At 49.4% G+C, this 26586-nt stretch overlaps 1 protein-coding gene across 3 annotated transcripts; it reads right to left on the reverse strand.

Annotated features, from left to right (window-relative positions):
* Positions 1 to 632: 632 nt before the first annotated feature.
* BTBD2 (BTB domain containing 2) lies at positions 633 to 26470 on the reverse strand. 3 transcript variants are annotated; one of them, XM_074927800.1, is made up of 12 exons: positions 25868 to 26470; positions 25786 to 25836; positions 25649 to 25651; positions 25392 to 25419; positions 18211 to 18330; positions 14737 to 14893; positions 10905 to 11010; positions 9896 to 10093; positions 6913 to 7105; positions 5126 to 5213; positions 3992 to 4138; positions 633 to 3405 (listed from the first exon to the last, which is right to left on the reverse strand). In XM_074927800.1, the coding sequence occupies exons 1-12, from the start codon at positions 26436 to 26438 to the stop codon at positions 3244 to 3246; spliced, it is 1824 nt and encodes a 607-aa protein (XP_074783901.1). In that variant the 5' UTR covers positions 26439 to 26470; the 3' UTR covers positions 633 to 3243. The 3 variants fall into 3 exon arrangements, 2 of the variants coding, with proteins under 2 accessions (XP_074783901.1, XP_074783900.1); XM_074927799.1 differs by lacking the exons at positions 25392 to 25419; positions 25649 to 25651; positions 25786 to 25836 and having other exon boundaries at positions 25837 to 26470; XR_012635237.1 differs by lacking the exons at positions 25392 to 25419; positions 25649 to 25651; positions 25786 to 25836 and having other exon boundaries at positions 3266 to 3405; positions 6957 to 7105; positions 25837 to 26470.
* Between the last annotated feature and the right edge of the window lie 116 nt (positions 26471 to 26586).

The raw sequence follows: 26586 nt of genomic DNA on the forward strand, positions 1-26586 counted from the left end.
AGAGCTGGAAGCTCCTGCGGCCCAGGGGAGCACCCACGGCTCTGACAGGGCCCCGCTCCTCCCACCAGGCAGCTGGCGAGCGCAGAGCCCCGGGTGCCACCCAGGTGTTGAGCAACAGGCCCAGGCGTGGCTGCTGCTGGCGGGATCCCTCCTCCCCGCTCCGCCACCGCGGCCTCTGTGTGCCAGGAGCTGCCTGGCAGCCCTGCCCGCGCAGGCAGGGCAGGGGAACAGCCCTTCGCCCCTCGCTCACAGCGAGGACTCTGCTTTCCAAGACCTGGACCGATGGCTGCAAAGGCCAAGGCAGCTTTTAGCGCGTGTTTAATTGTCAAAATCCTTCGAGCGAGGTTAAAGAAATTTAGTTGTCAAACGACACGCTGAATCCACCCTCTCAGCCCCCTCCTGCCCCAGAGAAACCCCGACTCTGTGACAGCCTCGTTCCCTGAAGGCTTTTGGCTCCCCCGGCAGCATCTGCCCTTCCCTCGGGACGCGGAGGAGCCCGGCCCGCGGGGGGGGAAGTTGAGGATCTCTCAGCCCTGGGGAGACGGGCCGGGACCTGCTCAGCTCAGCCCCCCTCTGCCTTCCCCGGCACACCAGCAGCTATCAACTCTCTTCAAATCACAGCGAAACTTCCGTAAAGACAACCTGAATGTCTTTATTGATTTCCTATTTACAAATCACAAAGCTGGCCAAAAGCAGAGTGTGAACACTGAACGAGAGCATCGGATACATTCATCAATATAGCGCTGGAGTCGAGACAGTCCCAGCTCTGCTCGGAAGGTGACGTGGTACAACAGAACGTCTCATACTTTTGGAAACAGGCAAGTCCAACAATGAATTACATTCATCTATCTACAAAAGCCAGAATTGCGTCAAACTGCATAAAAGCCATAAGAACAGAAGTTGCTCGGGTGTAGTTCAGAGTGTGACTCCCCCTCCCTCCCCGCCCAGAGGAGCTCCCAGACCTACCTTGAGGGGTGAGGCAGGAAGGGTGGATGCGGGAGGAGATTCTGCATAACAAAACAGTAGTAAATCCAGATGCTTCCAGGGTAGAGCCAGCAAGGAGGCGCCTACGGCGGCAGAGGCCTGTGCCAGCGCTGCTCTGTGCACAGCCACGGGCACGGCTTTGCTTCTTCCCAGTTCCAATTCTTTCCCCTGTCGCCGCCGGTGCAGGGAGAGGCCCCGCGGGAGGGCGCCGGCCCCACGCGGCTCTTGGGGGCCAGGACAGAAGCTCCCACAGGCTTCGGGAGGGGGCAGAGGCAGGAGGGGCCGAGCCCTGGCGGGCAGGAGCGTGCCCGGCGTTACTCCATCTCACAACACTGCTTGCATTGCACAGTCAGGTTCAATAATTAAGTCGTCATGGACCCTTTTTTTTTTTTTTTTCCTGTTTTTCTTTTTTTTTTTTTTCTTTTTTTGTTTAGTACTGGCCATATGAAAACCATCCTACCTTGAAGCAGGCTTACAATATACACATCTTACAACGTCTTCCTAGAGAACGTAACACACTATTGACATCTCTAATAGCTACTGGTTAGGAGGTGCAGGGGGTCCCCTGACCCTGTTACTGCTGCGCGGGCGCTGAGGAGACCCCCGGGCAGCCCCAGCCCGATGATGGAGCCTGGTGAGAGGGAGCGAGAGGAGGAGACATCACTCCCTGTGTGGAGCAACCACCCCCCGCACCAGCGAAGGGCGACCAGGGTTCAACTTCCAGCAGCTGAAGGCGGCGGCAGCTGCTGCCCGGCGAGTTCCAAGGGCTTCGCGTGCCTGGAGCGGAGCGGGAGGGTCGCAAAGGGGAACCTCGGCTTCGAGGCAGCACCAGCCCTGCCAGCGGGTCCCACGTAGACTTGGGAAGGTTTAATTACAGCTTCCTCTGCAGGGGAGGGGGAGGAGATAGTTCCGTAGTCTTCCTCAGTGGGCAGCCACCAGTTCAAGCCACCCACCTCCTCCCCACGCTGGTAAAGCCACTTCTGGGGAAAGGAACCGGCCCTGAACGGGTAAGGGGCGTCTTCAAGATTACTGAGCTCAGCGGCCCAAAGACAGGCTGACATTTGCATCTTCCTCCTGTGCCTGCACAAACAGGCAGACTGTGCAAACACATAACGGGCAAACAAAATCTTTAATGTTTTCCTAAACTGTTTCACAAATCCTCCTCCAGCTGCTGTGTTCTCAGGTAACCGGCAGTTGCCCATCGAGCCTCTCTCTCTCTCCCCCCACCCCGTTTTGCAGGCGGCGCCGGAGCGGCCCAGGGCGGGTTAGCAATGCGCAGAAACGAACAGAAAATGCATTGAAACGTGCATGAAAACAGCAGCAATACACAGGAACTGGGGGGGGGGGGGGGGGGCAGGCGAGGCAAATTCCCTCGCTCGCTTCAGCCGACAGAGCCCGGCACGACCTGCAGAGGGTTGGATCGGCGCAGTAACGCCCGGCCCGGGCGCCCCGACGCCGCACGGGGCCTCGCCCAGCACCCCCCGGCGTCCAAAACCGCTGCGGGAGTTTGAAAGAAGCAGCCCCAGGCCCCGGCCTGCACCCAGGGGAGGAAAGAGCCTTCCCGGGCGGAGGCGCTGCCCCTTCCCGACTCCGCAGGGGAGGTCAGTTCGCTGTCGCCAACTGCCCAAGGTAAAAGATTGTCACAAATTAACGAGAAGAGCATGAAAACGCCGCAGTGTCTCCAGGGGCGCTCTAGTTTTGAGGTCTCCCTCAAGACCGTGTAGTGCTGAAACAGCAAAAGCCTCAGGGAAAAGGCCACTTTCCGTAACTTTTTGAAGGTGCCGGGCACAGGCTGGCCAGGCCCTGCCACCGTAGCGTGGCAACGCGTCTGGCCTCAACTGCTGGGCTAGAGCAGCAGAGGATGGGCCACACAGCCCCTGACTGTGTCTTTTTGCAGGATTATCTCCTCACAGCAAGTATAACCACAACCAGAGCCACTCGTTTCCATGCTTCTGACTGGTGGAAAAGCATCTACATTCATTACAGTCAAAAAAACGCATGTTGTTAGATAGGATTAATCAGTAAAGTGAAAAATGACTAGCCACAGACAACCTACAAATGATACTGGGGTACCAGTTAGTCTGGTACGTGATAGCAGCAGAATCACTAGCACAAGGCAAAACATGAGCTTTGAAATGATTTTACTGAGACCTTTGGCTAGTGTGGCTCCAATTGGTGTGGTCAAATTCAGCCAGAAATTTAGTTTGGAAGGTCACGGGGAAGAGAACAGAAGAGTCCAGAGCCAGCTCCGCAGCTGCACTATGTGTAGAAGATGATCTCTGGGATTTGTCCATCCTCCACGGAAGTGCCGTTGTTATTCCCAGCCGCGTAACAGAACGTAAAGCAGGTTTTGGCTCCCGTTGTGGGTGATTCGTGGATCACTTTGCGCAGTCCTTTGGTTCCATAGTGGGAATCTGGACCCTGCCATGGCCACAGAAGACAAGAACAGATCAAGATGGGGACGGCTGCCCCGCAGGACCCTGCTGCCCCGGTACACTCTGTGGGTTTGGCCTCACAGCCTGGCCTGAAGCAATGAGCTCTGGAGATCACAGAACCTCCCTTTTCTTTCTGGTTCTTGCACCTCAGGTATTTTGAGCAAAGTTTTCGTCTCTCTCAGAACTTAACAACTACATTGAACCAGATCTCAACAGTTAAATATCAACTTTTGTAAGCCACTACAGGCAGGCTCTGGATTAAACACCTGCAGAACTGACAGTTTATCTGTATACACCAAAAAAAAAAAAAAAAAATCCCACCACTTCCTCACTAATGTAGCCTGTTAATTACTGTACACTTGCAGGACAAGCTAAAAACCAACTATGAACACTGGTGGTGAACGTGCTCGTTGCACCACCAGGTGCAGGACTACGGAGCAAACCTTTGAGATTATTATTAGAGGCCTTGAAAAAGGCAGAGCAAGAACCACGTTGCACAGAAGGGGCTAAAGCAGCCTGCTTTCACTTATTTTTATCTTGCCTCCGCAACCCACGCTGCCTCAGGACGGTACCTTTAGAGTAGCACACGCTGTATAGTTGACGTTGGGTAAAATCTCGACAGGCTCCTTGAACATGACCCGGAAAGTGTTTGATGATCCGTCACAGCTGAACCCCGTGTCGTTCTGCCCCAGGACCGTGTTACTGTCTGTGTGGATGATCTGCAAGACACGTGTTAACTTGCAATCTGCACGGCTGGTTGAACGCTGCCCTGCACTGGTGCGGGTGTGTCCCCCCTGAACCAGACTCCACGGTTTGACCATCCCTTGGGACTGCACTGTCCTGTCATTTACGTCCCTCCTCAGTGTTGGGATCACACCGAGCAACTGTGGGCTCAGGCCCCAGACAGCCCAAAATAATCCCTCCTTACCCCGAGGCCTGGCAAAGGACTGCAGGCCTTAGATCTTCACCTGCCTTTCTCCTCCAAAGGCTCAGGGGTACCAGCAGACCCTGACAGTGACAAAGTGCTGACAGACCGTGCTGGTCACATCAGCCGTGCTGTGCTGGGGTGACTTTCCTGGGGATGGATGTTCCCAAGTGATCCGGACTGGGGTTACACACACCACACATCCAGAACAAGGCACACGAGATTTCCGTACGCTGCCCCAGTCTCTGAACAAACCACAATGGACTTCAGACAACCGAGTCTCCCTCAGTGCTACTTGTCATCTCAAACGGGACACTGACGACGTGAGGCCACACATCAGCACTGCACAGGCCCAGCACAGACACAGCAACTGCTTTCTTCTCCTCCCTGACAAATCGTGGCTGCTCCACTGCATTTGTAAGCTCAGAGCAAAAGAGAGCCCAAGTACTACTGCAGCACCCGCAGGGTGGGCCTGCTCAGTGTGGGAAAACCATGCACAGCTTCTCCTCAAACTGCGTCACAACTCTCCGAGATGTATTTTCAGAGGCTGTGAGTGGACTTGGGGAGGCACCGCAGTGACGCAGGCAGCGAGAGGCTGCATAAAATCGAGAGCAATAATCCCTCTTATCCCCAGGGCCCCATCTGGCCCTCACTGCATCTGCCAACCACCCTATCTAGAAAACAAATACAGTCCCTTCTAACTACAGATTTTGTTGCATATACACTAAAATGTGTAAATTCTTACAGCAGCAAATATTTTTAACACAGTGGAGAGAATTACCTGTATGTTTACTTGGTAATCCGTTGGCCCATGTATGGATCCGTATAATCCAAACCCAACTACAAATATCCTTTTGTTGACTGAGAACCTGCAGGAACAGATCAGGAAAGTCAGACCAAATTGGCACTCCTGTATTGTTTTAGTACAAGGATGATGCACCAGTATCTTCACTCACTTTAATTTTATACCTATGATTTAATCAAACATACTACAGTTTTAAATGCAATTCTTACTCACAACTGAAATCCTTCACAGAAACTGTAATTTGTAAGCTTACACCTTTGACTGTCCTAACAGGCCAGCAACAATTCTGTTTGCTCATGTAAAATATAAAACTTCACAATCCCGTCACCAAACTTCAGAGTCCAGGCCCAGAAGGTGTTTTCAAGTTTTGGTACAATATCAGCATCCCAAAACACGGGGCAGGCAAAGGCAGGGTAGCCTGTGGAGCACAGAACACACAGAGCACAGTGCCCACCCTCAGGGCAGCAGCAGTCCTACCAGCCAAGTAACAGCAAAAACCACTTAAAGCATCATTAGATATTTCACTGCTGAGCACTGGAGGAGAATTACTGATGTGCTTCTGAGCACTTGCTGGATATAGCTGCGCTCAGGGTTTACCCAAGAGTAGAAACTAAGATTCAATAGCTCCTGAATGCAGGAAAGGGAATATCTGCCCCACTGCCCCGCTACAGCTCCACCTCCTCAGGTAGCAGAAAGCCTCAGCACCTGCCAATCTGCCCACGTAATTTCTCCACCCACCCAACTCTTCAGTGTTGCGTGTTTCAAGAACAAACACTCGTGGCAGGCTAGAAGCCACTGCTCTGCAATCAGCATAAAATATTTAGTGTTGAAACTGCACACAAGCTATGCTGAAGGCTGACCCTGATGCTGCCACCAGCTGAACTGAAAGTCAAATACAAGCTCCAAAAGGTCTGTGTTAGATCTGAGAGCAGTAAGTGTTTGGAGCTTGCAGCTCTTCCAGTTACAACCTGCTCTAAGGGGATGAATGCACCAGAAGATCCAAGTGACAGCTCTACTGATATGCAAGAGAACTGTTGAGAAAAAGGCTTAAAAATTTTAAAGAACTATATTAACGCGAGTTCTCCTTCTACCCAAGACCAAGATGAATCAGGAAATAATCGAGGCTTTCTGATTACCTCCTGTCTTGCTCTAATTGCTTGGCCACACAAGGCTTGCAAACCACCATTTGCCACACCACGCTCCACATCTCTCACCACGACTGACCTTTGCTGTTGCTCTACAAGCTTGGGTCTAAACAAACTAGATCCTAGCAGAAAAGTGGGCGCAGCAAGCGTTTTATCCTAATGCCTCCCTGAAATAGGCAAAGGGCTTCAACAAGCCACATTTATGTCGAGAACAGAGCAGGGAACCAACCTGATGGAGCACTGGTGAGTTGACATACCCAGGCACAGGAGGAAGCCATGAGCTGCCTGGTGACTCCAACCACTACGTGCCCGTACAGCTGCAGGAAACCACTTGAAAAGGGGAGAAATTAATCCCCTAAGAGGCCTGTGCCAGAGGGCCACATCTGCTGGAAACCTTTGCCAGTGCAGAAGCAAAGCGGCCGCCTGCAGCTGCACATGCAGGTTAACGCATCAGGCGATGCTTTTGCCCGGCAAAACGCTTTCCCTTCAGCGCCTGCGCTGGGCTTTACGTGGCGGATGTCAGGGTCCAGCACGTAACCCTGCGGGTTTAGGTCTAGAGTAGGCTCAAAGCTCAGTAAACACGAATCTATCAGCAGCAGAATTAGCAGAGAAGCTGACCTTATCCTGTCACTAGTCCCACTGTACCCCCAGCGGCTCTCCACCTGCTGGAAACGGCTGATGCTGCACTCCTTCCCCCGCAGGCAGCACCGCGGTCTGTCGATGAATTCCACCCGTGGCTTCGGGTTCACCGTGAAGTGGAGGAACAGGCTCACCACTTCCCGGTCCGTGAGGATCCCCGACTGCGCCGGCCCTGCAGGGGAGCACGAAAGCAGCGACGCCGTCAGCCTTCGGAAACCAGAAGGGAGCTTTTGGGGATTTACGTGGGGAGGCAAACTTGACTTGCAGCTCAGCGTGGGCCAAACCCACATCACAGAGGGGATCTCGCTGGTGTGTCAGGAAGTTAAACCCCAGACAGAAATGTGCTGCCTGCCTTTTATCTGCACGCCAGTCACAGCCTGCGGAGCCTCCACACGCAGCTCTGCGGAGCCGACCCGCATTCGGCTAACAGGACTGGTTTAAAAACCTAAAACATGCAGCTAATCCTTCCCCCACTCCCTCAGGAGATGATAATACTGGTAAGAGACAGGGATTTTCATACATCTACACCAGTATTTTGTAACATGACTGTTAAGACATCATGAAAGCCCATGAGGGGTAGTGGGAGGGAATGTCACCCGGTTACCATCGACTCAGAAAGTACAGGACTATTTTTCAGTCAAGACAAAGGTGGTTCAGCTCATGCCCTGCTTTGATTCCCCCTTTCCCTTGGGTTTGTTTGGGGTTTTCAATACTTTTATTGTAGTACCTAGGGAAAAAAAGCTAGCAATTTTAGCAAGTGTTGAAACACATTCTCATCTTTTTTTCAGTAACCAGAGTTTTTTTCCAAAGTGATGTTAAACTTTGGAAACTACTTTGAGTGCTTTCAAAAGTGGAACTGGGTAAAAATTAATCTTTTAGCGTAAGGGTCAAAAGCTGCTCTGCACTTCTGTTTGCAAGAGGCTTTTAACAGAAACAAGACTAGTGCATACTGGAGAAACAATAGCTGTAAGTGCTCTTTAATGTAGGAAGCCAATGCTTAGCTACTAGTTGGTCCATAATGACTTGTAGTTGGTTAAATTCAGCACAACGTTACACAGACATAACCTGGTCCGAGGCTGCAATAGGTAGAGAGGAAAGAATTTAAGGAAGTTGACTGTTAACAGATAAATGAGCTTGTGGATACTTTGCTCAGCAAAAATCAGCCGTCATTTATCATGTCTAAACTTATCCTGTGTTGCTTCAATTCAATTCTCAAATGTTTCAAATTACTTGCTCTAAGGGAAGGGAGTGACACATTTGCCAGTTAAAACATCTTCATGCAAAACTCCATGTTTGATACCAGATTATACAATAAACTGGTGAAACCACTGCCTGTAAAAATGCCTCTTTTATTGCTTTTTTTGCTTTTGGGAGAAGGGTAGAGGGGAGTGGTTTCTTTCTCCTACCTCCGCTGTGATCACCAAAGAAATTAGAGTCACTCAGAAACTCGGCAAAAGGATGAAGCTGAAGCAATTCCAAGGTAGTCCCTTGTTTAAGGAACAGCTGACCAGCACAGCCTCTCAGGTTTGGGGTTTCTTTTGTTCATCTTTTAGGTGAAAGTGGATGGAGAAAACTTAAGAGTTGCTCTCAAAGCAAGAAGACTAACCAAAGACCCAAGCTGAACAGGCAGTTGGGACACACAGTATGAGGAAAGGCATCGACATTCCCAGCTCAAAGGCTTCAACCTAAATATAACTCAATTAACACATTCCTCCCAGTGAGATAGAATGATGTAGTATCTGTAGGAAGCCTTGCAAGAAACAGGATCTACAGAAAACCACAAAGCTTGGTATACACAAATCTGATGGCTGTAACTATCCAGCAGGACACTCTTGCCCATCAAGCTGGAGCGTGAGCCCGTGACTGCTGCGGGGCCGCTCTCGGGCACGGCGCACGCCGAGGGACAGAGCGCGCCGTGCTCTCACCTGCTGCCAACGCAAAGGGAAGGTACCAGCTCTGTGAGAGGACCTCTGCCTCCCTGAGCAAACCCTTTCCGAAGGGATCCACGTCCCTAAGACCACATCATAGCTGTCACAGGCAGAACAGAAAGCGGGTACTAAGTTTTAAGCCCAGATTTACTGCCTACTTGTGTCGTACATTAGCTGTCAATAAACTGACGCCATCTCTGCCTTGAGAAACAATTTGCAAAGGAAGTGGTGTCAATAACCCTTTTTTGCTTCTTTGTACACATAACTGCAGCCTAAACCAAGTTTCAGTTTTGGAAATGGCTCCACCGTGTCTTTTAGCATGAAAAACTATTTAAGCTGATTGCCAGTTTGCAATCCCTGGAGAATCACCAGAGTATGAAGTCAAAGACAACAGGCAATGAAAACAAAACAAAACAAAAAATCTTTAGTCAAAACTGTTAAACTATTTAGACATCTTTGTAGATCAAGATCTGAACATAAACTTGAAAAAAGCTTTGAGGCAGACTAAACAACACCAGCCCTTCAGCTCAAAAAACATTTTGAAAGTTTTTTCTGGTACGGGGCTCTGCTCTGAAGGGCATCAGCAAGACACGGCCAACACCGCACTGGATTATGGGTGGCAGCAAATAGAGGATGAGGAGAAACAACCTCATTTGTGTTTCGGAGCAGGCTACAATCAACACCAATTATTTGCGTAGTTGAAGCACTTAGAATGGTTAGAACGGGAAGATGTGAACCCCCATTTGGATCTTTGCTCTCAGTTGAATGAGAAAGTAACCATCTAAACATACCGGGAGTATGAACACTCAGCTACGATCCGACTTGCTCCTACCCGATGGAGCACTGTGGTCTTTAAAACAAGAGTGAATGATCATGGATGAAAATAGCATTTACAGAGCAGTGGGAATGGGGAATAACCTCAAATTTAAATTACTACAGAAAACACAGAGAAAATCCATTTTCATGTACTTGATCCTCTGTAGTTCAGAGAAAGGAAAGACCAGGGTTGCCAAAAACGCCTTTTGTTCAGTTACCTGCTGCAAACTCCTCAATAGTCATCAATGGGAAGCGGATAAGAGAAAGCGCTTTGCCCAGTACTTTCCGCTTGTTCTCTGGAATCACCTGAAGTTGCTGCCGTTGACACTCAGCCTCTGACCAGCGAACCACTGCATTAAACAAACGAACCTCCCGGATCCCCAGGGTATCCCTCTCCAGCACCGCAACCAGGGTGTCTGCAAGGCAGGATAGACAGTGACAACTTTAGGCACTAACCCAAATCACCCGACTTCACCTAGCCAGAAGGACCCTATGTACAGCCAAGGTAAGTAAAAGAGAAGCAATTGAAAAAAACAACATCTCCCCAAAGTGCTGTCTGCAGCCTCTGAGGAAGATCTATCTGCATACTCCATAAGCAAGTAACTCACTGGAGTGGCAAACGGTGCCCATTTAATTGGCACGTTAATGGAAGTGCAGTAGAATGAATTGCAACTTACTTGATGTCAAATTTGGATGAAACGAGCAGCATGAAAGCCAGAAGGTTACCCGTGCCTTACCTCAATAGTCCATCTCATTAGAAGAATTTTCTAATTCTTCTAAGGTTAAAGTCTGAATTTTAATGTTTATTAATCGTGCCCAGCAAGTTTGGAAACTGCATACGATAATTAAAATAGCCAGTTCTTGCTTCCAAAAACGCAACACCTTTTTAACTCCAAAACCTGACAAATACTCAGGGAACAATGCCAACTGCACATAAGAAGGCAAGTTACACCCACCCAAAACCTGCCAACATCAACAGAGGAAACAGGCTTTGTATCATGCCCAGAAAACTCAAGTTGCACCAAAGTAAGCAGATTCCAGGCTATTTCTGCAAGCAAGCATGCTCCTTTGCAAATACCTTGTCTCTAGACACTTAGTGCCAGAGACTGCTCGCTCAACAGATCGCTCCAGAACAGCAAAGCCACGGAAGAGAAGCGCCAAGTATTAACCTGTAATAACTGTGGAGCTTGTTATGAAAGCAGAGAGGGAGGAGGGGAAAAAGCTTACCCAGATCAATGTCTGTAAACCCCTCCGCATTGATGGCATCTGATGTGTTCTTGTCGATGTTCTCTAGGCAAAGGCTGGCCAGCTGAGGCTCATCAAAAAGTCTTGCCTAGTAATGAAGCAGCAGTCATTAACAGAAAAAGTATTTTAAAGTTTACACTAAGTAAGGACACCCCCCCTTCTCCCCCAGAGCCCATCTTCATTAGCAATACTACGCCTGACTGCATCATGAATTCACTGGGCTGCAGCAGGCTTTCACAAGCAGTTAAGCATGACAAGGCAAACACTAGAAAAATCTGCATTTGGCATCAGTTCTGGTTTAGCTGTGCATGTCTTCAGGCACGTCTTTGTTTTAACATCACATCAGTTAACGTGGCTATAGTGCTTTCTAGTGCCATACTGACCACGCCAGCTGAGCACCGGTAATTTTTACTGTATCATTTTTATATTTAGAAGAAAGCTTTGCCCAGTGACTCCAGGCCTGCTCATTCTAGGAATATGCAGAGGCAGCTTATCCTGTAAGAACTGTCACACCGATCTCATGTATTAGCAAAAACACCTTAGCAGGCACACTGCTTGCATCCCAGGGAGATGTGCAAAATCCTGCGGGGTTTGCAGCCTGCTTAGTGCATTTGCATGTTTTGCACAGAAACAGCTACTCTGATCTAGTTACCTTAAAGAATTCCCCCCAAAATAGGTTACTGTTCCAAATGAAGCCTGCACACAGCTTGGAGAGTTGCTCAGAATCTCCCTGCCTAACTTAAGGGCAGTCTCATAACAATTTCACTACCACTTCAGATCCCCCTGGACCGCCAAGACATGAGCAGAAATGAGGTGGGAACACACTAAAGTCACTAAGATGACCTCTTATTCCCAGTGCTTTGGTTTTGCTATTTAGGAAGGAACTGCCCTGACATCAGGCCTAACATTAGCGTAAGAGTACACTGGGACTTAACTGACTGCCACAGGTAAGGTTTAAAAATTGTGGTTTGGGCTGGGAATTCAGTCACGCAGGGAGGCTGGCACTGTCGAGTATCTTCTGCTTCACTCTTGCTCGTGGGCTGTAGAGCTCAGCAAGGCCAACCTTCGACGCTGAGACCTCAAGTGCAGAGAGCTGAAACAACTCCCCATTTTCTCAGGGACCAGAGAAGCTTCAGCAGTCGTCACCTGCTCCTGGGGCTGGAGGACTGCCAGTGCCTTACACTCTTGGCATCCAAGAGCTGCGACTGACTCAGACTTTACTACTGTAGTGGCTCTCTTTTGACACGTGAAGGACTTCTGCACTCATGGAGTTCTCCCCCAAGGCAGCTTTAGGCAAGCTATTATTCCCTTGCTGATCAAAGTGACATTTGCATGTACATCTGGCATGAAAGAGGATCACAGTTCACTATGAGGTGCATAAATTAGGAGAGTTTTTGCCACTGATATTTTTGCCAGAGATTAGCAGTTGCTTGAAATGCTGTCAATGACAGTTTCTGGACCAGCAGGATTCAGCAGTGAAGGAGGTTTGGGGCCTTATGACCTTCAGTCCTCAATCTTAAGCCTGTTGGGAAATGGTTTGTACAAGATGCATCTCGGGTCTCTAACTGACTGGACAAATTGTCAATTTGTTGCAGCAGAAGCAGAAAACAGAGGCTGATTTTCACACTGAAGGACCAGAACCGAGAGCATTTTGAGAACAGATCCAATTAAGTGAGGTGCCTCGTGCAGCCAGTCATTGAGATACAGATACGCTTCTCAAAGAACACCAGCCTCTTAACATTTTAGAGACTTGATATACTGCAACAGTGAACATAAACTAGATACAATAATTAATCATAATGGATAAGCCATAAACAAAAGGAATCAGGAAAGCCTGCCTCCATCTGGCATTTCAGCTGCCCCAGAGCAGCTGCCAGAGTGCCAGGCAGTGTGTTGGTTTTGATATCTGAAAAATTAGGACACCTTCCTGTTTTATCGAAGAAGGACCTTTGTGACTTGTAAGGAAGTCACCACGAACCTAAACGTTACCTTGCCAAAGCTGTGAAGTAAGGCTGCAGAGACTTAGCATGCCACAAAAATCCCTGCAAGAAGAATGCCACCAAAAAGCTGACACCTCTAATCCTCATGAGGTGATGGTTGGCGTAAGATGCCTCTTCAAAACTGCAGCCTACGGGAAAGATCACTTCTGAGCTCTTGGATAAGATCTTTCAGATTGCAGGCTGCTGAACAAAAAGAACCGGAGAGCTGCAGCCAAAGAGTTACAATTGTCCTGCCACACATCAGATGGGTGTGGAGATTTGGTTGCCATCACCCAAGTAAGAATCTTTAAGTCCTGAATCTTCCCCAGGGAAGTGCAGCGTGGTTCCCCCCACGTCTCAGAGGCTGCCTCACCCCTGTATGGCATGTGGGAAAGAGCCAAGTTACAAAGAGGATGTGTAAAGAGAGACATGGTGCTTTGCAGCAATAGCTGAATCCTAGCAGAAAAGAGTGTCTGCAACAGCAGTGTAAAGTGGAACTACTTCGAAAACTTGATCCAAATCTTTAAACTCAAATAAACCCCCAGCTTAATCACAGCAAACAGGCAAAGAGCTCAGCAGCGACTGCTTCAGGGCAACAACGCTTTAGGGCAACACTGCTTCAACTTCTGCAAAAACTGTGGGTGTAGACACTGTCACCGATGTGGTAACTACAGTCACAGCTGTACTCCTGACAGGGAGGACTAAAGACAGCAGGCAGACACACCGGGCAAGACAGGACAACCCCTCAGAGCCAGACCACCTTAGTGCACTGGCTCCCAGGTCAGGGCAGCTGTGAAAACTCCTCTGCAAGGTTTAACATGAGAAACCACGACAGCTTTCCCAGCGGGCTGATCAGAAATACTCCTCCAGAGCCCATTCCCTAAAGGAAAGAAACTCACACACAAAATGCCTGTTTCCTGTTCCTTCATGACCCAGAACAGGGTGTCCCCAGCACTGCCACAGACACTGCAAGACACAGGTGACAGCACTGTGGAAGTCACTGATATGTCATCAGCTGTCAGCAGAGAGGGTGGCAGGAACCAGAAAGAAAAGATGGGGCTAGGAAATGGGGAGGACAGCGATGCTAACTTAATCAACCCGCATGCAAAGTCTGATCTTCTCAAAATAGGCAGAAGTTGTAAACACTGTCTTCTAGTTTGCTGCTTAGAAGAGTCAAATGGAAGACGCAGGAGTCCCAACCCTCACAGAGCACATCAGAGGGGCACAAGGATGTGCAACTGGCCTCACAGGGTCAAGAAACAAAGCTGCACTGAAACTCCAGGTTTATGTGCCTTTAGTACAGTGGGAGGGTGAGCTGAAACAGGCTGAGGAAGAGATCACTTTGTTCCTTTCCTGGAAAAATAAACCCAAGCACTCATGAAAAGGTTGCATTTTCTTTCACCCCCATTTTGGGGAAGCTATTGCAAAAAAGCCCTTCAAAGAACGTCTGACTAGCTAGATGCAGCAAGCTTTGAACAGAGAAAGCTTATTACACCAGTCCTGAATCTGAACAGACAAAAATCCTTTAATTTCCCTTTTCTCGGAAGATGAAATTTTTCCACCCTGTTAATTTCTTCCCCAGCTCACACTCTGGAAGGAATCACCTGCCACAAAGAAAGAGAGAGCAGATCTGATAAAGCAGCAACATTTGCTGTATTGCATTGTTCTTTGTAAGATCCTGCTCATCAGCACTAGACTCCTGGAAGGAAGAACTCAAAATGACACACGACTGCTCCATTTTGGATAATCAATTCCCTAACACTCAGAAAGCTGCTGTTTTCCTACTGTGATGGACCTTGCTCAAAGGTGCTTAAGGCAAATGACAGCAAACTCACCTGTGTTAACAGCATGAACGCGTTGTCCGCTCGGAGGTTTTTTTTAAGAAACTCCACACAATGAGCTTCAAGGGCTGGAACAGCATATTTTTTAGCTGTGTAAAGTGTTGTCATAACAGTCTCCGGTCCAATCTGAACTTCGTCTGAATAAAGAAATCTGAAAACATGCAAGTAAACATTGCTCTGGTGAAGCCAATAAGGTAACTGGGTAAAACCCCTTGCAATTCATAAAAAAACCACGTTTGTGCTTCTGCCCATCATCCTGGCCCTGTTTCCTATACTTGGGAGATGGAAGGTTTTCACATCCTTTCCACTGACTCTGGTTTACCAAGAAGTTTTTGTTTGTTTGTTTAAAATACACACTCTTTACAGTATAACTTTAAATTAAATAGCTGGGATATCTGCTGAAACACCTCGAACTGCCTAGCACCCCATAACCTGTGAGCTGTTTAGTCTGCCATTTACGCTAGGCTAGAACCACCTCTGGCCTAGCATATCCCTTAAAATTAATGAGTTTGGCTGTTCAATTATACTAAACAAGGAAAAAAAAATCAATCCTGCCTATTTCAGAAGAGAAGCTCCATTTTACATACTAATTCAAAACTGATCAGCAGCACTCAAACACGTACATCCACTGCAGATGAGGTGTTTTATCCACACCCGACTTTCCCCTCATCATTTTATACACTGAACTGTTTCATTTCATTACACAGATGTTAAAGTACAGCACACAACGTAACTTCAGCATAAAGCAAGAGTTAATTGCAATGAAAAACAAGGACTGCCACGCTGCTAGCAAAGCATCAGCCTTCACTGTTAGGCCAAAACAAGGAAGTACATTCATACCGCATGGAAAAACAAAGGTCTTCATAGGAAGCCTGACTGAGCCTCCTCCTACCCGAGCATGCTGATTAGAGACAACAGGAACTGACAGGCTGAGTTCAGTAAAACCAGTTACACGCTTGATGTTAGTCCTAATCCCATGCAGAGTTTTTGTTTATTGTTTTTCCTCTAAACAGTCGAGCATTTGCCAGTCAAGATCTGAAAGGCACGAAGCACAGAGGTGTAACATTAAGTGTGTTAACTGTGCTCGGTGTTCCTATTCCACGGGGTATTTTGGATACTCCGGCTATCTCTGCTGCGTTTCTCTGAAGGGGGCACAGCAACACATGGTGCAGGCGCTGTTCCTGGAGGCTTCACGCAGCAGCAGGGCTCTTCCTGGGGAATGCCAGGCAGCGTCCCGGTCTGGAGGGACGTGCTGCAGAGCAGCAGCAGAGCTCCTGGTCCTCCAGCTAGAGAGGGCCAGGATGCAATCCAGGGAAGCATAAACAGGGGGATTCAGAGGAAGGGAAGCGCTCTCATTGCTGTTGAAAGCAGGCTTTTGTGCTGCTCTAGAGCATCTGTTAATAACAGCATCAAGCCACAGGCTCATGAATGCGTTTTGCACACATCCCTTCACCAGTCCTATTTCCACTAAGTAATCCTTTTTATTACAAGATTAAAAGAACACAGTTGCTCTAAAAACAACTAGTTTATTTACTGCAATGACTATGTTAGTATTTATTTTTACGACAGTCCAAACAGTGTGTGCTAAAAGGGATAACAAGAGAGGCTCAAACTGTAAAAAACCGTGGTATCGATTTAAAAGAAGATTTAGATTATAAACCCAGACAATCAAAATGTTATTTGGGTTACCATGAAAATAATAATAAAAAAGGTTCTCTTACGCAATTACAGCAGACCTATTAAAGGCCGCTAGCCCACAGACAGACTCTAGTGTCCAGAAGGGACCTTCTGCTGAACATTCAGGATGGGCACTTTGTCCCTTGATAAGCTCCTGATCCTCCAGCATTAGGTCACGGTGTGGCCCAAGCCCAGAGACACATGTAGGGATCAGCTGCGAGTTCAGATCAGTGTTTGGAGGGACCAGTTTCACACCATGTACTTAGTAAGCTTCCTACTGGAGCACAACACCCAAACTTCCTTTGGCACAGTTAAGCTCTGAACATTTTAAAACTGACGGTTCAGTCCTAGATGTAAGCACCTGAGGTATCACTAGACCATGTGCACAGCTACTGTAGCATAACTGCAAGCTGTAGAGGCACCGTGATCATCCACACACAATTTCTCCTACATAAAACATAAAACATTTCTGTTGAAATCCACCCAGATTCATCACTTCAGTCTTTTCAGATGATGGTTCTCTTCCAAGATCATATTTTATACAAGTGCTGAAATCTTAGCACTGGCAGGAAAACATTACTTTGCCTACAATTCACTCAATATTTCAGCCTCACTAAGTTTTAAAGATAGATACTAACTCTGCACTCCAGACCTACCTGGCTGACAGAGTCATACGCCAATTAGAGGGATTCCCCATGTGCCAGTGTCTGGTTTAAAATGAGCCAAAGGGGAGGGGGCTATGGGCTCCCTGTTATTTCTGGCCTTTCATTCTAGCAAAGACCCATTTTAAAATCTTCTAAGGTAGCAGAGTCATAACCAAAGCACTTTTTGAAGGTAAAGCAAAAAGTGTGCCAAAGCTATATATAGTCATTGTTCCCAGTAGGAAGCAAGAGGGGAACATGTCAAGAGCACAGGACTGGAAACCCCTGGAAGTAGGTTACAGAAATCCTATAGAAACGGGACAATGACTTTTCAGCACACATTCAGAATTGCTGCTGGATGTTATACAGCACCAGCCGAGCTTAAAGAAATCAGTGAATAGGATGTTACAGCCCCTTCCTCCTCCTTCTCCCCCACATATGCAGATCTAAAACGCACACTGCAAATGTAAATTCAAAACCAGCTCTCCAAAAGAGGAATAACACACGCACAAGGGGAGATACCACACAGAATGGCTGACACGGATTTCATACCCTTACCTGTTACAACTTGCTCATTTGCCCATAACCTAAATGAGCTCCAAGTATTCGTAACTTACAGAGCCTTAAGAGGATTACTTTTCCCCACTTCTCTCAAATAACGTTTGGATCAGATCAAACTAACTCATGAACAAGAATCTGTAAGACAATGTCTGAACAGGCAGGTAGCAGCTTAACTACAAGGGCCAGCACATGCACTTACTCCAGCTCCTGACCAGAACACCTCCCTGTTGCTGCATTTGTGCAGTGTAACTACGTGTAACTACATTTTTACAAAATTATAAACTATCCAGTTTAGTTTTGGCCCATAGTACAGATCAGCAGCAGGAGAGCATACTGATTTAAGTATTGCTAAACCAAAACGTGAAGCAAGTCAGACATTTTTATGCAGTAGCTACACTAGACTTTTACCTAGGAAAAGAGGGATTTAACACCAGAATTTAAATGCCCTTGAAAGATCAACTAAGAGACATTTTATTTAGAAACTTAATGATTTCCACTCTACAAAATGGTTTGTTGCTTTCATTAATAATATCCTTCTCTACAATAAATCTGTTTGCTCCAGTTATACTGCACATCAGAAGAAGCTTACTTCAGCAGAGCTAGGAAGGCAGCAGGCTCCACATCAGGCAGCTCAATCTCTGTAGAAGTTGTGGCCATTCCACCATTAAACATCGCATCGAAGACTGCGCTGCCCACAGCCAGCACAAACCTAACATTAAAAAACAAAGAAGGAAAAAAACCCCTTATGTTAAATCATATTCACTTTCCAAAAAAATCCCAGGCTAGTTGCTATTCCCCAAGGCCACCCCCAGGGAAAGCAAATCCTTCCTAATGTTAAAGCAGAAATGTTTTGCAACAGAAGGGAGTGTCAGGCTTTCTGTTCGTTTACTGCAATAACACCAAAGTCACAAGCAACTTCATTTTGAGCCCTGTCCCAATATACAACAGAGTAACAGTTCCCCAAAGACAAAATTTTGTGCATCATGTAACAGAATACACGTGGCTGTTTTGCAGAGTCCTTGTAGGAACCTACGGACCATTCGTGAGGTTGGGAAGCTAAGAAACAATGAAGTTAAGGAATTCAAGCTCTTCCAGCGAGCAGAGCCCAAGTCTTGGTGCAATTCCCCACAGTCACATACTGAAAACACAAAAAACTTGGCACTACACACTACCCATCCTCCTCCCTTCTCCCCAGCCACCAGGAAGACATCCCTGGTGACAGCAGAGCACTCTCATGCACATGCAAACTGCACCGGCAGCATCCCCGGGAGCTGCGGACACCAGCACCTCCTGCAGCACCCAGCATGGGAGCTGCCTTCCCCGGGCACGCTGCTGTCTCCTTTCACACAAAACTTCCTTCAGGCTTAGCCTAGAAGAGAAAACCTCACTCAAAGCAAACTAGCACCGTTAGGTGCACACAAACCCTCATCGAGCTGCTGTGAGTTTATGTGGTAATTAACAGCAAGAGACACGTTATCAGCCCTAAGGAATTCAAGCAAGAGTTCCCACAAACCAGGTTTGAGACCGAAAATAATATTCCAGCACTCCCATGTAAACAAGATGATTTCCCTCACTGATAAACACCAACTCCTATTTTAGGAGGAGGCACAGACCTGGGCTGCTGGGAGGCCTGTGTATGTGTAACCTGCTGGACGTGCCTTCTGCCTTAAAAAAGCCATTTTGAGAACTTTCATTGTTTGAAAATGCAGAGATGAGTTTTTCCCAGGAAAGCAATCTTGTTCCTGGTGTCTGCCATCAAGCAGCTCCTTGAAGTTAAATACAGCACAGGCCATGAAGGTCACAGCTCAGCAGTGTGAGGAAGCAGAGGAGACCAGGCTGCAGAAGCTGGAAAATTCAGGGGCTCTTGCTGCCGCAGAGTTTGACGCACACTTCCACAGGGAAGCATCAAGATCTGCTGTCAGAAAACTGTACAGGTCAGAGAAGGCCTGAGACAGAAACCCCAAGGAAAGCCCATCACTCAAGGGGAATTTCAGCTACATTTTGCTGCAGCAGGAAATGACACAGAAGCCCTTTTTCTTTTCCTTTTAAACAAAATTTTTAATTTTTTCGCTTTTCACTCCCATCCCATCCAGAGGGGGCCTTCCACGGACACAATAGAGCAAAGTGGCGTGGACGTGCCAGGCTTGTTTGCCGTGACGGAGCGTTTGGCCGACAAGTGGGGTTCTATTGTTTCTGATCAGTTAAGAAGGCTAAGGACAAACCACAGTGGTTACAAAAAAAAAGTACCCACATGCATATTTCTATCAAACAATTCTGAAGAAAAATGTCAAGAACAAATAAAAAAACCTTGTTCATAATACTAGAATTGCCAGATGAACCAAAAATTCTTGTTCTTACAAAGGCAGTGATGGTGGCGAGACAATCACAGGCATTGTTTGCTACTAAAAATTAACGTACATTAATTGCACTCTAAAATTTTCATTCTCACAGCTAGCACAGTATACATCCTCAATGAGCAGACAGCTTTCAGAAGCTATTTGAAAAGGGCATTCATTTTAAAAAAAACTCTCAAATTTTTGCTTCCATTTCACTGACAAGTCAGCCTGATTTTTTTTACACTGCTGAACCCTAAAGAGATCCCAGTAGGTGCCAGAGATACACAGGAGTCCCAACTTTTAAGTTCCCTTAAAATGTTAAGGGAACACAAATAATGTGGGAAAATCCCTCTCTTCATGGTGTCATTCTTACTAAAATGAACACTTAATGCTACCCTAAAGACAGTCCAGGAAAAGCAGGGATGTGCACCATTTCTCCTGCACAATCCAAACCTTTTCCCCAACCCCAAGGTCTACAGAAGGAAGAGACGGGGTTTGTTTCAGATGTCAGAAAGCCAACTATTAAGCCAAACTGGCAGAGTAATAGGGCTTACTTTAGTTTTTCCCTCCTGTTTTCCAAAGCACTGTAACAACCAGTGCACAGCGAGCCTCTCTCCTAACCCCAGGGAGCACCGCCTGATGCAAATGTACAACTCTCAAAAGGGAAATGCAGGTACCCTAAATAACCCACCTTTGTCAGAGGAAGAATTCAAACAAAGGGTTATTTTTAAATAATGGTATGGTGACCAAACCAAAGTGGACTACTGAAAGGATGCAGGAAATGATAAGAAGCAGAGCAAAAGAACTAAGAAAGCAACACTTGATTTCTTATCATTCCCTCTGCATGTGTAAGAATCAAAGTAAACTGACTGTCAACACTAAGAGTCATAGGAACTTCCATGAGGTGAGTAACTTGATTTGTCTTCACAAGGATCCAAAGTTGACTCTGAAAGCTTTTGAAGGCCTGAAAGTTTTGTCTTTCATTTTGCTACTTATAGAATCACTGAATGATTTGGGTTGGAAGTGACCTTAGAGTCATCCAGTACCACCACCCCTGCCCCGGGCGGGGCCACCTTCCACTAGCCCAGGTTGCCCAAAGCCCCGTCCAACCTGGCCTTGAACCCTGCCAGGGAGGGGGCAGCCACAGCTTCTCTGGGCAACCTGTGCCGGGGCCTCACTTCCCTCACAGGGAAGAATTTCGTCCTTATATCTAATCTAAACCTCCCCTCTTTCAGTTTAAAACCATTACCCCTTGTCCTATCCCTACCCCCCTGATCCAGAGTCCCTCCCCCCTTTCCCGCAGCCCCTTTCAGCCCTGTGGGGCCGCTCTAAGGTCTCCCCGGAGCCTTCTCTTCTCCAGCTGAACCCCCCAACTCTCTCAGCCTGTCCTCACAGGGGGGTGCTCCATCCCCCTAAAGCATCTTCATGGCCTCCTCTGGCCCCACTCGAGCAGGTCCATGTCCTTCTGCTGTTGGTGCCCCCAGAGCTGGACCCAGCACTGTAGGGGGGTCTCATGAGAGCAGAGCAGAGGTGGAGAATCCCCTCCCTCGACCTGCTGCCCACACTGCTCTGGGTGCAGCCCAGGACACTGCGAGCGCACAAAACATGTAGTTTTCCACCCACCAATACCCCCAAGTCCTTCTCCTCAGGGCTGCTCTCCATCCCCTCCTCACCCAGCCTGGATTTGTGCTTGGATTGCCCTGACCCAGGGGCACGACCTTGCACTTGGCCTTGTTGAGTTTCGTGAGGTTTGCACAGACCCACCTCTCCAGCCTGTCCAGGTCGCTCTGGATGGCACAGCCCTTCCCTCCAGCGTGTCACCGCCCCACACAGCTGGGTGTCATTGGTGAACTTGCTGAGGGTGCCTCGATCCCACTGTCCATGTCGCCAAAGATGTTAAAGAGCTCTGGTGCCAACCCCGACCCCTGAGGACACCACTCGTCAACAGCTCCGTGACCATGTGGAGAGCAGTGACCGCAGCTCTTTGGGTGCGACCATCCAGCCAATTCCTTGCCCACCAAGTGGTCCGTCCATCAGATCCACGCCTCTCCAATTTAGAGACAAGGATGTCATGCAGGACAGTGTCAAATGCTTTGCATGAGTCGAGACAGATGACTTCAGCTGCTCTTCCCTTATCCACCAACACTGTAACCCCATCGTAGAAAGCCACCAAATCTGTCAGGCACAATTTGCCCATAGTGAAGCCATGTTGGCTGCCACCAACAACCTCTTTATTTTCCCGTTACTCTAGCAGTTTCCAGGAGGATCCGCTTCGTGATCCTGCTGGGCACAGAGGTGAGACTGGATGGTCTGTACTTTCCCAGGTCTTCTTTTTTTCCCCTTTTAAAAACAGAGGTTACATCTCCACTTCTCCAGTCAGCACGAACTTCACCGGACTGATGGGTTCCTTCCTACCCACTGATTTTCACTGCTTCCTTGTTCACCTTGGCATCTCCACCTGTCATCTAGTTTAATTTGTACACCCAACAGTCCTGCTCCCTTTCTAAAATCACAACTATCCCACCACTGCACACCTCTTCCATCTGTTCCACTGTGGAGAAATCTTAAAATATCTATTCCAGAAGAGCCGGCACAGGAATAGAGCAACACGTGATGTGCTGGAGCTCAGTGAAACTATAGGTCACAAGAAGCTAATAACACTGATCGTCTGCTTGCTGCATCCTTCCAGCGCAAGGACTAGAGACACCAGGTGAAACAAGCAGGAGGCAGGTTCAAAAACCCCCTGGAGAAGCCCTTCACAAGCAACCTCACGAGTGGAGGGCTGGGACGTCTTGGCACCCAGTGCTGCAGGTACTATAAATTAATACCCATCCAAAAAGACAGGATGAGCTCAGAAGAGAGACACCTGAAAACAGCAGCCAAAAACTTACTCAGACTGTCCCCAAGCTGCAGATCTCCCAGGCTGGAGTACACACAGGAGTGTCATTGCCACACACTTGCCCTGTTTCCTTCTGGGCCATGTTTTCTGGCCAATTAACAAGCTTAATTATCACACCCAGCTCCTGGCCAATGAGGTTTAGACATTTCTAATCTCACTGATGTTGTGCTTGTTTGAAGCAGATCTGGAAAAAGGGAAAAAAAGCCCTTCCCTCTTACTGCTGGGCCTAATCAACACGTCAACCTTGGACACATCAGCATTTGAGACAGCCTGCTCCGTCCAGCATTTGTTAGCCTTGACATAAAAAAACCATTAAGGCTGTTCCATGTTCTTCATGGCTGATTCATCAGCAAGGGGGAAAGAGCTCAAGGCTCAAGAGATCACACTTGCTCCATGGTGCACAAGCAACTTCCGCAGGGCCTGGAGCCTCCTGAAGGTGGAAAATGTCTGATCTTCTCAGGGCTGCAGGTGCTTCACAGGACAGATGCTTGGACAGATGAACCTTCAGTGCAACCCAGCACAGCCACTTATGTTATTTATCTACAAACAGGGCTTTCACACAGAAAATGTTTGCTCTTAGTTGCTATGTGAGATATCTATTGTCTGCTTCTACGGCTTTATATGAACTGCTGAACTTGTCAGACTCTCTTAGAAACACACCTGAACCCACAGCTGTGTCACTCAGACACCTCCTCCCTGTACCACCACCACCACGTGTGGACATCACTCGGCCTGTATGGCATTTCTGTACCTCAGCCTCCAAACACACCACCTCTGCTCTGCTCCTTCCCAGAGGAGCCAGGCCGAGGAGCAGCTGCACCCTCACCTCCAGCTCCCGCAGCACCGTGACTCTCAGAGTAGTTGTGCTCACCAGTTTGCTGCCAAAGCCGGCAATTTCTAACTCACCACGCAACCATCTCAAAGGTAAGATACTGCAGACCACTCCTCAAGGCACCACTAACTGCCATTCAAGATCCTTATTTAGAATATGCTCCTACTGCAGCCACACTTCATACCTGGCCCAGTCTGAAAATCAACACAATAAACCCAGGCTGTACAAATACTTACCTGTTAACTGTGCGCTACTTCAGACACCTAGCATCAAACTACGAACATCTGCTCTTGGTCACTGAAACAATACAGTGCTTCTCGGATTAAATTCATGGTTGCTTTGCAACTCAATTCCAGCGCAGAGTATCTTCTGCTGTCAGGCTGCTGTGGGAGAACTGATCACAGAAGGGGTCTGGGTGGTGTTATTTTAAGCTCTCTGTTTCTGAAATAACCACGGTGCTTCATGAATCATCAGGATATCCCAACTGTAATATCATACAGGCAAGTTTTACTAAAATCTATATAATCCGTAAGTGGGATGTCACAGCATGACACACTCTATTCTATCTTTACCACCCAGAGCACCAGATGGATTTCAGAGCAATTAAGCAGCATCTCACTTTGGGGCTATTTTTTTTTTTTTTTAAGCTTCATTTATTTCCCATTTATTTCTGGGCTGAACATTGCTCCTCCCCACCTAGCAAGCCTAGCTCTCAGGACAGGAGCAAGCTTATTCAGATACTAATTAAGCTTCAAATTATAAAAGAGCAGAACTGACACTCTAAACGCTCAAACCAGCCTAGAACAAGCGTAAAACGAGAGAAAAAGGGAAATCTGAAGGGGAAACCCAGGAGCACAAGCACTTACAAGAAAAGAGACAGTCTGAAATAGTTTGAAGCAAGGGTCCCTTTGCCAAGCACCACTTCTAAGTACACAGATAAGCCTTCCCCCACTCCCAATTAAAGCAGGTCCTGTCTTTGAGCAAAAGACTCTTGCATTTGCTGGGCACTGCACAAAGTGGTGGGGGGGCGAGCGGCACACCTCAATTCACCAGAGCTGCCCCAAGAAGCAGCTGAATGTCAATCGGCCGCACTGGGTTTGCGTTCCCCAGGGTGGAGGCAACTCCCAGCGTCTCAGCAACGGAGCAGCTCGGTGCTGCAAACTCTTAAATGGCAGCTCGGCCTGAAACGTTAACCTGGGCTGGTTACCTCACGACCAGATGTCATTCTCCATACAGCTCTTCAGAATTGTGGGGTTTGGTTTGTAACAGTGGATCACCCCAAAAAAATATAGGGTTTCAGAAAAAAAAAAAATCAATAAAGGTTATTTCTAAAAGAAAATGTGGTAGAAATTTGGTTTTGCAAATCATTGCTCTCTCCTTTCCATCCCCAACACTCTCACTGATCCCTATTTCTGTCAGCAGAGCTCAGGCACTCCTTCTCTCCTCCACTACCCACAAAACCAAGGATTGCTTCCAAGCAAGATCCAGCGATTTGGGATTTTTCCCCACTGTGCTTGCCCCGCTTGCACCCACCCTCCAGGGAAAACACTCAGCCGAAGGCTGGACCCCATCACCTGGGCTGGTAACCGAAAGAAGAAACACGACATTGATCCGAGGGCTGTGAGAGATTTCTGGCGACTGCGACTGACCACGCCGAGGGGCAAAGTCTCCTCCCAACGCGTCAAGGCCCAAACCGGGGGGACCCACGCTCCGGAACGCGGTTCTGCCCGGCTGACCCCATCCCGCCGGGGTGGCCGAGGCCGGAGCGGGGCTGGGCCTCACCGAGGCCGCCGCAGGCCCCCGAGCCCGGCACCTCCCGACAGTGGATAAAACGCGGGCTGAAGTTACCCGACCCCCCCCCTTCTCATTTCATGAGGGAGGCGCAAAAGTGCCGCCGCCCCCCCCCGGGGGGCGCAGGGGACCCCCAGACACCCCACAGCAAAACCCGCACCCAGCCCACGGCCTGTCCCGAGGCCCAGGACGCCCCCGCGCCTCGCAGAGCCCCCCGCAGGGCCTAAAGCCACCCCCCCCCGCCCCGGCCGGGCCGCCGCGGGTCCCGGGGCACCCCCGCGGTGCCCCGCAGCCCACCTCGGGCACCCGGCGCCCCGCGTGCGGGGCTCCCCGCGCCCCCCGCCCCGCGGGGCCCACCTGTGCGCCGGGATGCGCTGCGAGCCGCGGCCCTTCCCCACCAGGAAGTGCACGTCGCTGAGCACCTCGTTGTTGAAGAGGAAGGCGAAGCGCTCCTGCACCGTCGGCTTCGTCGCCTGCCAGTTATAGACCGGCTCCCGCTGCAGCGCTCCGCCGGGGCCGCCCGCCCCCCCGGCGGCCCCCGCCGCCCCCGCAGCCGCCGCCGCTGCCGCCGGGCCCCCCGCGCCGCCGCCGCTCGCCGCCGGGTTGGCAGCGCCGCACTGGTTGTAGGTGAGGCCGGGAGGCGACGGGGGGGCGCCGTTGGTGCAGGCGGCGGCGGCGGCACCGTTGCCCGGCGGCGGCGGCGGCGGCTGCGGGCAGGAGGAGGAGAGGCCCCCGGGGCCCCCGCCGCTCCCACCGGCCGCCATCTTGTGCGGCGGAGGCGCAGGAGCGGGCGGCGCGGGGCGGCGCTGCAGCAGCACCAGCACCAGGAGCGGCGGCGGGCGGGACACGGCGGCGGGCGGGAGCGGGGCGGCGATGGCGATGGCGGCGGCAGCGCGGGCGGCGCCGCGGCGGGCGCGGGCGCTGGTGCTGATGCAGAGAGCCGGGCAGCAGCGGCGCATGGATGGGGCACGGCGCGGCGCCGCCGCCGGCCGGGCCAGGGGGGAGCGGCGGCGGCGGGGCGGGGAGAGGGCGTGGGGCGGCGGGCGGGAGCGGGCGGGCGGGGCTGGGCCGGGCCGGGCAGGCCCGGGGAGCGGGGCCGGCCCTGAG

This window comes from Athene noctua, chromosome 27 (assembly GCF_965140245.1).
Source record: "Athene noctua chromosome 27, bAthNoc1.hap1.1, whole genome shotgun sequence".
NCBI classification, from domain to species: Eukaryota; Metazoa; Chordata; class Aves; order Strigiformes; family Strigidae; genus Athene; species Athene noctua.